The following is a 15357-nucleotide window of genomic DNA, read 5'->3' as shown; positions in this document are numbered from 1 at the left end:
GACTCTCTAAAGTTTAGTAAATACGCACAATTTAAGTCATGCTGTTCACTGAAGTACTGAATACAACATAGACTCTGCGCTAACTACATAGTAGTAAATATAACAATATAGATGATATGATAACAGTAACAGTGTTCAATGTAACAATATACCTGATATAATAACTAGAAAACTAGTCAATCTACATTAAGGTATTACTGTAGCATGATGAACTTATACATAAACAGAGCTGAGGTGACGCTCATATCATCAAGCAGTTTGTATCAAGGTCAATGCTATCACACATTCTCTTGCAGATCTCTTTATGATCGAGATCATTTTTGGCAAAATCAGCCATATAGACATAACTGAAGTAAAATTAATTGAATTGAGCAATTTATATCAAGTTTAATGCTAAGATACATGCTGATGCATTTAATTTATAAGCAAGTATTTTAGCGAATTATGCTAAATTATCAGCTATTATATGTGTCATTGAATAGTGATAGACATTATATATCTATTTCCATTGATTGCAGTTTGTCTAAGACCACAAGATTTTAAACATTTATGTTTAACAATTTTTGTGATTTATTATAGGTCTGTATCCTTTTGTAGCAGGTGGTTTTTATGATGAACGAATGTAAGCAGTTTTTTATTTTGTCAGGTAAACAAAACTGTATTTAAGGAATGCACATTTCAAAGGACATATCTACATGAAGTTATTTGAGTAGAATACAATGATTCATTCTAATTGATTACTGCAGGAACAGAGAAAAGAGTACACTTGCTGTAATAGTTGAAACTCTGAAATAACCAACAGGCTTTACAAAGCAAAGAGAATTGCTGTGAATTACACCTTGCTGATGGTTGATCTTTCAAAAAGTTTAGAAGTTGTATAATAGGTTTAGTGAAACAAGACAACAACTGAATTTTATTTTATGATAGTGATTTGGATTTAGGTACAACCAACTTGAAAATACACGATGCAGCTTTCATTTTTGGGAAACTTATATTTGCAAACAGAAATATCCATAAACTGTAAAACCAGGATAATGGTAAAAACAACATTTAGATCAATAACTACAAGTGAGTTATTATAAGTGACAGTGATTAAACTACATATATTGACAAATAAAGGTTTAGATACAACCTGCTTCAACGGCAAAAACAGTTTTATATTTACATCAAATCTACACCTTGACAAATATCTGTGTATCATAAAACAAGGCAAATAGTAACAAATTTCTATCAGAATAAGAGAACAATTTATTAAATAAGTAATTTTAGAGTAGTCTGGCAACATCACATAAAGGGCTATCATGTGCAGAAGGAAGGAATGGTGAATACTGTTGGATCTTGAATTCCCATGGTTTGGTTTCCATACAACACTGAAACTTGCTGACGCACTGAAATATGGAAAAATCGATATGAATACACGAGGTGTGTTGATAATAATCAGTTTCACAGTGGTGAGTATGAAAAACCATCAAAATAATAGAAAAGTTCACCATTGCAGAAACTATGGGTAGAAATCCTTAATATATTTCAAATAAAGAATCCAAGAAAGTTAATCTTGTAAAAAGAGTTAAAAAAAACATTTGAACAATCGCAACTCACCTCCTTGGAAGGTCTGGTCAATGACAGCAGCTGCCTGAGTAAAATTGTCTCTAAACATGGTCATAATAAGTTTCCTGTTAACTGTAGGTTCATCATAAACGTAGGTGTCAGTCATCTGTGTACCCATTGTCCATGAGTCTATATACTTGAGTCCAGCTGTAATAATATACAGACAGCTGTCATTTTAATATGACACTGATAAGCAGGTGATATAAAAGTGTCAGACACATGAATTGACCAAGAGGATCTAACTATGCTACTAGCAGAGAAAAGTAGAACTACCTGATATAATCATGAGTATATACTTACGAGTATCTGTACAGAACCTGGTGACTGGAAACCCATTTCCTTTAGTACATACTTTGTTAATAGAGTCTATCAAATAGGTGGCATCCTACAATCAGAGGTCTATAGTAAAAAGCAGTTTATAAATCTGCTAGCATTTAATTAATGCTTACTAAAAAGTGGTTATTTTTGCTATTAAATAAATGCTTATCCTCAAAAATTTTTTGATGGGAATTTAGTTTTAATGAAACAGATTAAGGCACTTAACGTTCCTGTTTGAGAACATCATATTATACCACAACATCATATTATAACAGTGTTGAGCTGCATAGAGTTATTCAAAAATATATTGACTAAAAGATACAAAAAAATGGTTATATGAAACCAAAACCTTTTAGTACAATGAATATTTTTGTTTGTAATAAAAGCTAGAAAAACAATCCTTTGTATAAACACATCCAACTAATGAATTTTTTAAATAAAGGTTTTGATTTTTAATTATAAAACAGTTTTTACTGATTACAAAAGGGGTCAAATGTATTTAATTATCTCAAATTTAGTGTACGAACTATTAAAAAATGCTGTAAGTTGCCTACTCAGGAATAGGCGGAGTAAATTCTAAAGTTATTTTGCATTCAAAAATTATTTAATAAGTTGAGCACAATTTTTTGTTGCTTACCTTCATTCTAATCTGTGTGTAGTTTGCCAAGAAGCTTCTAGACTCTCTATCAAAGACAGTCTCAACAATTGCCTCCTTTCCATTTATGTAATCAGCTGAGAATTTCCCCTTGAGTACAAACTCTACCGGTGTTCCCTGGTATACTTCAGCTATTCTTCCATCGATCATGAACTCTGATTGTTCTGGTACACATTTTATATCAGAGGTTGTTGGTGCAGCATTCAGAGTCACCAGCATGGCGCACAGAAGAATAAGATATTTAGTAAACATTCTCAGGTAAAGTAGAAATAACAAGTTAGTAAAAGAACAACTTGATCTAAACTCTTGTAGTGTGCAATACTGAGACTAGGAGTTCCTCTCTATATATACTGAGAGACATTGACCAATGTTTACCGATTCAGGTAGAGATAAGATAAGTCTAGGAACCTCCCACTTTATGATCTTGAATCATCTTCTTCTCTGATGTCATACAATGTAGATTTACTCTAGAAAATCTGATAGAGACTACTCTATGGTTTACTGACCTTGACACTATATCATAACTTTGATAGACTCACTACTTTTTTTACTGTGTATTCCTATCATAAATTAACTCTGTACGTTCAGACATCCCACGCTTTTCATCCTTTAACCAGGGTTAATAAAAATGTTTAAATTTTTTTATTTTTGTCAATCCTTGGAGTGCAGTTTCCATATAAAAAGCGATTCATTATATAATTTAATATCCTCTCACATGACAAACTGTGTTGATGCTGACACTTTTGATAACATGAAAGCACATGGTTATTATAACAAGGCGAGATCTTTTGAATATAAAATAAGAGTCATTGATTTGGTGAAAACAGCATTCAAATTGAAATACATTGTTAAATGCACAGTAAATAGCACACTACTTACATGTAGTTCACTATAATTGTTTATAGAATATCCATTGACTTGACTCTCATAGACGTTTAATCTATGGTTTACTGACCTTGAAACTTTATCATAACTTAAATAGACTCCCTACATTTTTGCTGTGTATTCCTATCACAAATTAACTTTCTATATTTAAACATGAAATGCTTTTTACTTTTTAAAAGCTTTTACAAAAAAGTTTAAATGTTAGTTTCTCTTTGCAGATTTTTGGGATGCAGTTCCCATATAAAAGAAGCTCTAATGTTCTATATAATTTTATATAGATCAATTTTAATACAATTTTGTTATAATCTCACATGGCAAGCTGTGTTGGTGCTGAAATTTTTGATAACAAGAAAACACATTGCTGCTACAACAGGATATATATCTTGGATATAAAAGTCACTGAATGACAGATACAGCAATGAAAATAGAAATACACTATTAGATGTACAGTATATAGCACACTGATTAGTTCACTATAAACTCTATACCAACTGAATTAAAGTGAGTGTAAGGCTCAGTGTACTGATAGAAACTACTCTATGGTTTACTGACCTTGACACTCTATTATAACCTTGATAGACTCATTACTTTCATTACTGTGTATTCCTATCATAATTTAACTCTGTGTATTCAGACATCCCACTCTTTTCATCCTTTAACCAGGGTTAATAAAAATGTTTAAATTTTTTTATTTTTGTCAATCCTTGGAGTGCAGTTTTCATATAAAAAGCGATTCATTATATAATTTAATATCCTCTCACATGACAAACTGTGTTGATGCTGACACTTTTGATAACATGAAAACACATGGTTATTATAACTTTAGGTGAGATCTCTTGAATATAAGATAAGAGTCATTGACTTGGCGGAAGCAGTCTTGAAATAGAAATGAACTATTAAATGTACGGTAAATAACACACTATTTGGTCAAGTACTGTTTAATTTTCCATAAATAATCTACTGACATAAAGCAATTTTAGTGCTCAGTGAACCATACCATGCAATATTGTAAGCAGCTTTTCAATTGTAGGCAAATGAAGACCAACTCCGTAAACAAACCCCACTACAAAATTACAAATAATTGGGTCAATTGGTAGGTGTGTTTTATACGTACACTTACCTTATCAGAAAATTGTAATGTATGATAACTCGCCACTGGATTTTATTTAGTCAATTTTAATATATTTTCAAAAAATAGCTTGAACTACTAACATTTTTGATAAAATATACAAGCAAACTTGTTGTCTTATAGTTAGGAGATAGGTTGGCTAAAAGATACAAATTTTATAAAACTGTCAATGATTTTACCTTTTGGTTTTTATTTCCATTTTTTGTGTGTACCAAACTATTTTTTCAAAATGATAATTTGTTGATAAAATAATAACTTGTAACCTTTTAGTAGGTAAGACATTAGTAAAGTGATTTTTAATAACAATAAAACATTTTTGGAAAAGATTAAAACTATTTTTGTCCAATTTGGTAATTTACCCAGAATGAAGTTGATATTTGCAGAGATCACCTGTAGTGTAGACTGATAGTGATACAGGTAACTATCAGCTTTGTTTACACAGAAGCTCATGATACTGATAATCAAAGATGCAAGTGATCTGCTCTGCATGACATTCACTTGCACAACTTGTCACATGAGCAACAGCTTATGCTTGCACTTGGTCACACGATAGACTTGTTGCACAATATCGATTGACAACCTATGATATTTTGCAGCAAGTCATGAAAAAAATTGTAAAAAATTGTTGGTTAGAAAATTGGAAATAGCTGGTGAGACACTATGTCTGCTCTTTAACTTGGCAACCTAAGAACAGAAAGTTGTTAGAAAGTTTTTAGGCTTGTGTTTTCAGTAGAGATATTATTTTTGAAAGTGTAAAACTGTTGAAATAAACGATTTTTATCACCATGGTGGAACTTAAAGCTTTCTCACTAAAAAGCTGCTCAGTTTTACAAATATGATATTAAAACAGGAGTTATTTTTTTTCTTTTGTTATCGTAGGTTTTTGTGTAACTCCAAACTAAAATAGTGAAAGTTTTTATGATTTATATCTTGGTTTAAAGTTTATTATGTAGATGTCTCTGTAGATAAATGTCTCCCTAAGAAAAATATTTTCCCACGACCAAACGAACGGAGCGAATGTTTGAGAGTTTTATGATAAATGCATGTGCACACAACTCACAAAAATTATTCATCAACAACGTCGCAAACCCTTGTACCAAATTCTCATCAACAAATTTAACCCTTTTTGTGAATAGTCGTTCAAGTATAATAGCAATACAAAACACATAAAAACATATTTAAATATGTTACCAAGTCTTTGTAAATTGTCGGCAGTATCTTAAAACTTATCCATCTGATCGGATTATACACAAATAGACAGATTAATTTGGCCGAAAATCGTTATTAAAACTGGTCAAGCCTTGCTTTTATCAAAATTAAGACCGGCGAACGACCGGCAAGCAACAGAGAATAGAACCATTAAGTCGTGCGCATTTCACGAAAAAATAACGTGCACATTTCACTAGTCTATAGCATTGGCGAATCGCTGAAGGTTTCTGTAATTAAGGTAGAAGTACTGAAATATAATCATTTCTTTTTTGCCGATTTGAAAGTAACTCACATTTTGGAAACTTTTGAGTACTTTGGTATTCTAACTGATGTCCAAAGCAGTGAAAGTAAAGGAAATGACGATAACATTTTTTTCTAACGATTCTTATGAGATTATTACAATATTTAATTATAAGTTTGGATGACTATTGAAGTGTTATAGTCACACTAACGACATCGATGATGGGCAATATGTTACTATTTTTTATAAATAGTTTTGTTAAATAGATTTTCTAAAAATCTATATAAATATCACAACTTCTTGGTATTGTTAGCTATGACGTTTTGAAATGTAAACAAAATTGTGCGTTTGTTTTTTATTATTACTGTATTACTATATTAATAATATTGGTTATTCTTATAATATCAGTGCACTTTACTTCTAATATTGCATTTCTCCTATTGCAGGGGGAGAGATATAAACATATAATCTTTTCCTTTCATTATTGCTGTTTGTTGTACATAATAACACCGACACCCAGCAGGCCTGTATTCACTAGTTGCAAGTTGCGGCGGCTAATGTTAGGCGACTAGTTATGAACACCTGGGGGTGTAGAGGGGACGGTGTAAGCCCCCAACAGGTTTCTCGTATGTAAGGCCTCAGCCGGGCCTCTCATGTGAAGTTTTAAAATTTTTTATAGGAAAGTATCAACATTTTTCTATTTTTTGAGATTTGTTTCGTTTTAGGTGGTGTGACTGACGAGACGTTTTTAAATTAAAATAGGCAAAACTTGACTGCAGTTAAAACGATCAGAAAAAAGACATCTTTTTCTTTTGAGAGTTTTAACCAAGATCAATTTTGCTGATTTTATTTTAAGTTCATACAGAAGTATCCACGCTTTCGATGGGAATGGCCAAGCAGATGTTTGGTAAAACTTGATATTTTGCAAACCTCTATAAAAGTCGTTAACAAGAATATTTTGCCGCTGATGATGATAATAATGCCTAAGAACTACTAAAAGTTGATGTTTGTCTCTATGGCTTGGAATAAAGTGATATTCTACAGCAATAAAAACCGTCTCCATAGCCGTTGAGCAAATAACTTTTTGAATAAATGATGTTGAGGTCGAGTTATCTGAAGCAATTTATCATTGCGTGGGAACGGACCGAACAAATCCATTTGAGTTAATCTTGTGTTTGAAATGAAATATTAAATTTTATCCGAGGGCGAGTTATCCGAGTTTGACTGTACTTAGCCGCGGAAAGTTCCTAAAAAGTTAGGGTGGCTCAGCCGGCCAGCTGCCCCAGGGAATACGGGCCTGACACCCAGTACATTACAGCTACCATTGCAGTTATCCTATTGCACTGCAGTGCCATTTGACTGCTAATATTGCATTTCTCAACCATCAGTACTCTTTCTTTTTTTCACTATCACTTTGTTCGTGGGCTGTATGACAGGAGAACCTCTAGTTTAGAATAATGTTATAAAATTAGTATAAAAATTAGAAATATTGCATTATAATATTAATATATATAATATACAAGATATAATGCCTGAAGTAGGCCTATGTATTAAGTTTTCAAAATGTTTAAATATTACAGATTTATTTCAGAAAAAAATAATTGCAGTCTCTACTTTGTAAATAAGTTGCCACAAAAAAATTAGCAAACAACTACAAAATTAACAAATATTAATCCTAATAAATGAAAATTTAAATCTAATACAAGTCAAGTTATTATTGATTTTAGGTGTGTATTTTGTGTAGCTGTTTATGAATTGGTTGGAAATTGTTATTTGCTTTCAAAGCAAACCAGTTTATAAAATGTTTCTACAATCTACTGGCAGAAAAGAAATGAGTTTCAAAGCAGAGAACGATTAATTTTTGCGTACTTTTCAAGAAAAAGCCGAAGTTTTTAAACAGATAAAATCATGTCAGATGTAAATAATCATGTAAAAACAAAATATTAGAAAACCACAAAGAGTATATTACACTACTGGCTGGTCAAAGTAATGTAATCAACAATAATTATCTGCCTTCCTAGGTTAAGACTGTACTTCCTTTGTTTACTGGCATAAGTAGATAAATTAAATGGGTGCTTGAAATCAAAGATGAAGATGTAAATATCTCAAAACATTTTTAAAGTTAACTGAGCTAGATTAAGTTTTTAAAGTTCATATATAACTTAAGTCAGAGTAAGCAACCTGCAAACTTCATACTCAGATAAAATAGTTGTTAATCCGGAGAAACTTTGAAGGAAAACAATTGAGCGGTTCATTGAGAAAATAAAAAAAAGTAAATACATATGGTATAAAAAGGAATTTAAAAATAGAGAATATAAGAACATTTTTAAATTATCGCAAAATGAATTGCAAGTTAAAATTGGTGAGCAAATTTTAAATTGTTGATAAATCAATATTTCATAAGCAAAAGCGATTTTCTTTTCAAAATCATTAGAGATTTAACTGAAACCATGTTAACAGAATTCATTTAGCTAGTAATATGTTAAACTAAGAGATGTCAATTTTATAATTCCTTGGAAAAATTCCTGGTGACTTTTTACAGAAAACCAGGCGTGTGACTAGTCATAGAGGTAAGCTATAAGACATGGGACTTCCAAGCTGAACATGTGACTGTTTGTCAAGTTACGCTGTGGGATACTTGACTTCATGCAGAAAGCAACACATGTGATTGGCTGTATAAATAAACTAGGACATGTGACAAGTAATGCAGGTTGGTGTCTTACAGAGCATGTACCATGTGACCTGCAGTTTGTTTACTATTCTTATCATCATCTCATTTGTAAATAAATCTCATAATCATATGACGGAGTTGAGAGCTTAACTAACAGAAAATTACACTAGATCAGTTTACAAATATCGCTAGCAAAACATCTGTTCAAATCCGAATGAAATTATTACTGGTCTTTAAGTATAAGTATTACTTCAACGCTAGTAGCAATAGTTGTTAAACTATAAAGTCTAACTGTTTTAATTCAGAGTCATATAAGTTTCGAATTGTTATACAGACTCGGTTTTTGTATAAAATAAACTGACTAGTGATCAGCTTGGATAATCCTTGATTATAATAAAGCAACATCTGTTCGCTCAAACCTTTGCTTGGAGGTTAAACAAATGCCTTATACAGGGATTGAACACAGATATAATGGCCCCTGCCATACGATATTAATTAATTCCGGTGTTATTATTTGAAAACAAAACGCATGACACAGGAACTGAACGCAGATATAGTGAACCCTGCCATACGATGTTAATTCATTCCGGTGTTATTATTTGAAAACAAACTGCATGACACAGGAGTCGAACTCAGATAATGCTTTTAGCAGCTGATCAAACTACTAACTGTTCCACTCAAACACCTTTCTGTCCATTGAGTAATTGTACAGATAGATATAACTGATGATGATCTCTTAGGCATCGTTATACTATCAGTGTGCTAGTATATAAACTAAAAATATCAATATTATATTACTTCTTTGGGAAAATTCCTCGTGACTTATTACAGAAAAACAGGTGTGTGACTAGTCATAGAGCTAAGCTGTAAGACAAATGACTTCCTGCTCCGAGCTAAACACGTGACTGTTTGTAAAGTTATACTGTAGGATTTGTGACCTACTGCAGGAAGCTACCCATGTGATTGGTTGTAGAAGTAAACTAAGACATGTGACAAGTACCGCAGGTTGGTGTCTTACAGAGCATGTACCATGTGACCTGAAGTTTGTTTACTATCTTTATTATAATCTTATTTGTAAATATCTCTCATACTCATATGACTGAGTTAGGAACTTAACTCAAAGAAACTTATACTTGATCCGTTCATAAATACTACTAACCAAAAATTTGTTTACTTTGGAATAAAATTATCTATATTTAGGTATAAGTTTTACTTTGATGCAAGTAGCTATAGCTATTAAACTGTAAAGGTTAACTGTTTCAATTCAAAGTCATTTACAATCAAAATTGCTACAGAATTTGTTTATGTATTAAATAAACTGACTGTTAATCAGGCTTTAAAAATCTTTAATATAATACAAGCCTAATATTACTATCCTTTTATTATATTAAAGTGCAACATTATTAAAGTACTATTATACTATAATGAAACTTTAATAATTTGTAACAAAATGTATTGTAACAAAGTATTATAATAATTGTAATACTGTAATAAAAGCCATGTCTGTCTGTTCGTCCAAAGCATTACTTGAAGGTTCGAGAAAATGCATCACACAGAAATCGAACAGAGATATTCAGCTTAACAGCTGCTAATCAATCTACCAACTGCAATAGTTGACTACCTTTCGATGGCGCGGACTAATTGTGCAGATAGATACTGCTTACGATAATCTCTCAGGCAGCACAGAACTGCCAGCGTACTATACATTATAGTATGGTACATTGTACAGTATACTATACTGTACGCTGTATAGTATACTATACAGCGTACAGTATATTAAAATAATAACAACGAAAAGCGTCAGACCAATAATATTTTACTATTCTTTCTACCAACAACAATTTAAGCTTGATTCCGTGGACAGAAACAACAATCATAAACATTTTTTTCAACTATTTCTTAATGCATAATCTATGTGTTAGCTATAGTGTGAGCATTGTACAAATGTATTTTAGTAAAAGCACAAATGACATGTAAGTTCATTAGTTCTATGCAAGGACTTACAAAATAGTATATATCATATAAACAATATATTTAGCAGCTATATTATACAGTGGTGTCAGAATGTCTTTGTCCGCTTCAAACCTCGCTGGCCATTTCAGGTAAATTTGTTGTGGTAGTCATGCAGTGGGATTAAACCCTGACTAATCATACATCATTTAATTAAAAGAAAATTATCTGTAAATCTTGTTGACACTATCAGTGATGAAATTAGTGTCAATCAAAGATCAATAATCATTAACTCAATTTCAAATAAAATATCACATTTTCAATTTTAAGTAGATTATTATCACAACAATGGAGAGACTTTTGGAGAGCATGTGCAGCACAGTTTTATTGTCTTGCTCACTGTAAAAAGAACAGCTAGAGATTCCAAAACTTATTCCCTCATTATCAATCATAGATAGGAAAAGTGCCAACGACATCATCATTCACCTGCATACGATGAACACTCTGAGCAATAAAAAAGAGCGGAGCAGCTGCCAGTCTCTCACTCTAAATTAAATTACGTGGCGAAGAAGTTGCGGCAGCATCAAACCACCAAAGATCTACCACGATCCGAGCGTCTGAACAAACATCTCTCCGACAAGATCGTGTACTTGCTCGCCTATTCCTGGCTAGCCAAAAGTTGACGAGCAATGAACTGAAGACAGATTGGAAGGAGACATGCGAAGCTGACATGGCAAGGTCATTTGTCAGACAGCGGCTCTTAAATGCTAGTCTCTGTAGATGCAAAGTTACCAAGAAACCCCTAGTGAATGAGAGGCAACGAAAGGTATGGCTTTTTTGGGCACGCTCGCACGAAGCATAGACACATGAGTAGTGGTCGTGAATGATCTTCAGCGATGAGTCGACATTTACCCTGCAACAACATCGAGGAAACAACTTTGTGCAGAAGAAAGGGTGGAAAGTTTAGACCTGAGTGTTTCTCACCCACTGTTACGTTACATTTATGTTATTCGTGACATGAGAAAAATCTAGCCCAAAGTTTGAGAGTTTATTTGGCAGAGTGATAATGTTCTTCTGGAAGTTTTCCTCCCCCCCAGCTGTTTCTATATATAAATATACATCTAGAAAACAATGGGTATTGCATCAATAAGGTAAATAGACCAGAGAATATATTATAAAGCATATTGAAACATGACTAACTCCAATTACCAGTAATAAAGAGAAGCACATGACTTTACAGCGTCAGATGATTCAGGATCATGAAGGGGGAGGTTCCTAAAATTATCTTATCCGAACTCAAGTAAGTAAACATTGATAAATGACTTACAGTCTATATAAAGAGGCCTGTATACAACCAGCTGCAAACACTTCAACAGCATCAGTATACAATAATTTCATTCAGTACAGTTTTTATTTAGGCTGAGAATGTTTACTAAATATCTTATTCCACTAGTATCCGTACTGGTGACTCTTAATGCCGCACCAACAGCCTCTGATAGAAAGTGTGTACCAGAACAATCAGAGATCATTATAGTTGGGAGAGTAGCTGAAGTATACCAGGGAACACCAGTAGAGTTTGTACTCAAGGGGAAATTCTCAGCTGATTATGTCAATGGAATGGAGGCAATCATAGAGACAGTCTTTGATAGAGAGTCTGGAAGTTTCCTAGCAAGTTACACACAACTGAGAATGAAGGTGAGCAACTGAAATATATTCAGCACATACACATAATATTATGCATGTAGATGTTGTATTATTGCATAAATGTGTACAAAAATGAATATTCAAGTTTCACTCTGAATTACTTGAATTCAGCAAGTAAATATGTTTTCATCCCTCTAACCACTAAGCATACTTTATTACCACATTATAAAATAAAACTGGCTAATTTTAGATATTTGCTACTAGGTATTTAAATGAGAAAAGAGTTAAACATACTTTGCCTTTTGTATGGCCCCCTGGGTGGTTTCAACTGCTTGATACTTTATTCTACTAAAATAAATATAAAGAAACACAAATCTTACACACTTCATATCTCTTCCGCTCTTGCTGATTATTTAAACCATTCACACAAATATCCAGTATATGTTATTCTGAAAGATTTCACTTTGTATTTTTTATTGTTATATAAAAACTTATTTTCTACCAACTCATAATGTTAGTTCCCATTTTTTATTTTAGTCACTTATTTTAGTCATTTTAGTCATTTTTTGCTTCCACTTCTGTAAAATAAACATGTCGTGAAGAACAGCTTTATATAGATGTTAACAGCTAGGTTTTATAACTTTACTGATGTTACATTCTTTTTGAAAACATTGTCTTACTTTTGTTTAGTTTTTTATTTAGAGATATATTCTAAATACTTTAAAAAAATCACTTTTGCACATATTCAAAGCTCACAATCAGAGCCATCAGTCATCTTTATTCTTAAACTTCTAATTGCAGAATGCTACTTATCTGATAGACCATGCTAACAAAGTGTGTACTAAAGGAAATGGATTTCCAGTCACGAGACTCTGTACAGATACTCGTAAGTTACATAATTATATTTTATCAAAGAACCTATTTTAAAGTTCCATCCTTCTTTGCCTTTCTCTGTTAATAGTTTGAGTAAACTAATTTTTGTCACTGATAAACATGTAAAAATCATAAAAAGTTATCCGCTTCCATTTATCTGAAACTTTAAATTATAGAAAAAAGCCAAATCTTTTGTTGTAACTAGGTTCAAAGAGCTGATTAAAACCATATACGCGCAACTCAATTTAAAAAAAAACTTTTGCGAAAAAGTATTAACACTTGACAATATGTTTTATTAAGAACGTTGGTTTCTGGATAGATAAAAACAATATACATGTATATGCATTTTAGTTTTTAAAACATAAAAAGAGTTTAAAAGAATGAGAGTACAAATAACAGACTACTAGCTATAGTAAGTTAGTTCTGATGAACTTATAAGTCAGAATATTTAGTAGTCTGTATATTCTAACAGCTGGACTCAAGTATATAGACTCATGGACTATGGGTACACAGATGACTGACACTTACGTCTATGATGAACCTACAGCTAACAGGAAACTTATTATGACCATGTTTAGAGACAGTTTTACTCAGGCAGCTGCTGTCATTGATCAAACATTCCAAGGAGGTGAGTTGTACTTGTTGGAAAAACTATATTAAAGTTATATTTCTGTAAAATCTTATTCACTTGATAATTATTTTTACCCATAGAGACTTTAACACTGCACTAGATTTATTGTTATTTTAACAATAGTTTTTTTAATTTGTAGTAAATTGTCTTTTTGAGCAAGTTAAAAATAACATATCTTTGTTTGTATTTCAGTGCCTCAGCAAGTTTCAGTGCTGTACGGAAACCAGACCATGGGAATCAAAGACCCAACAATCTTTAACATTCCTTCTTTCTGCAAATAAGAAACTTTTATCAACATAATAAAAGTGTAGTGTTACTCATTACAAACCATTATGTTTCTATTTAATCATGTGATAAGAGTTCATCAAAGTATTGTGTTGTCTATTGCCTCTGCTATGTTTTCTTGTGATTCTGTAGTCTTTTTACTAATTAAATAATTTATCCAAAATAAAGATACAAAATTACACTTTTATGTAGTCAGAAAACAGTGTATAATGGCTACCATGAGATAATAGATTACCAATTTAACCTTGCTCTCCATGTTATAACATTTAATAGCCGCCATCTATCTAACCAATAGTATTTAACTAGTCCGAGTTGACCCAATTTTACTAAGTAATTTAAATACAGTGAAACTCGGATAACTCAAACTTCAAGGGACCAAGCAAAAGTGTTTGATTTATCAGAGCGTTCAAGTTATCAGAGCACTGTCACAAGTCCATGTATTTATTTATTTATTAGTAGATACATGTAAATATACAAACTATAATATAAATCAAAAGCACAAATGGCTTGTTTCAAATTAAATGCTTCTGATGTAAAGCTTAAAACGTTTTTATCAAAAAGTATAGAAATTTTTCTATCACTTGAGATTGGTTTGTTGTTTGAGGTAATGTTATTGCCAGGACGTTTTTTAGATTGACATTGGCAAAACTTGATCGTTGCTGAAATGCTCAAAAGAAAAGACATCTTTTTCTTTTGAGCGTTTTACCCACGATCAATTTTGCCGATTTTTCTTGAAGTTTATGCAAAGATTACCTTACTTTACCTGGGATTCGTTAAGAGCAACACTCCGAGGCAGTTCAATTAAAAGTTTTACGAGGTTTTACGGTACATTGTATATCACTCACACTTTTTGAATGGATACTTATTGAATGTGCACACGTATTCTGTGTTTAGGTCAAACGATGAATAGTTTTTTAGCTAAGACAACGTATACGTTTAATTACTTACAACAATTTTTAAGACGTTTTAAACATTCAACATTCCAACGTTGATTCAACACGGAATCAACGTCGGAAAACTATTCATCACGGGCTAGCCGGGTCACGCACTCAAGGATTTTCGCCACGCAAATACAAAACAAAAACAACATGCTGTTTTTGTTTTGTATGTGCGTGGCGAAAATCCTTGCGCGCGTGACCCGACTAGCCCGTGCTATTCATCGTATAGCAGGATAAATCAAATTTCACCAAACCTTTAGAAAAGTCGTTGACAAAAATATTTTGCCGATGGAGGTAATAACGACTCTTATGAATTACGA

The 15357-nt window shown here is 32.2% G+C and overlaps 1 protein-coding gene across 1 annotated transcript; it reads left to right on the top strand.

The window, feature by feature from the left end:
* The first annotated feature begins 12046 nt into the window (after positions 1–12046).
* LOC137399021 (uncharacterized) lies at positions 12047–14237 on the top strand. The gene is made up of 4 exons (XM_068085165.1): positions 12047–12361; positions 13112–13196; positions 13656–13811; positions 14007–14237. The coding sequence occupies exons 1-4, from the start codon at positions 12092–12094 to the stop codon at positions 14093–14095; spliced, it is 600 nt and encodes a 199-aa protein (XP_067941266.1). The 5' UTR covers positions 12047–12091; the 3' UTR covers positions 14096–14237.
* The last annotated feature ends 1120 nt before the right edge of the window (positions 14238–15357 follow it).

The sequence above is a fragment of the Watersipora subatra genome, chromosome 6 (genome assembly GCF_963576615.1).
Source record: "Watersipora subatra chromosome 6, tzWatSuba1.1, whole genome shotgun sequence".
NCBI classification, from domain to species: domain Eukaryota; kingdom Metazoa; phylum Bryozoa; class Gymnolaemata; order Cheilostomatida; family Watersiporidae; genus Watersipora; species Watersipora subatra.
The sequence above is the reverse complement of the archived record's forward strand: the minus strand, read 5'-3'. Positions and strand labels throughout refer to the sequence as shown.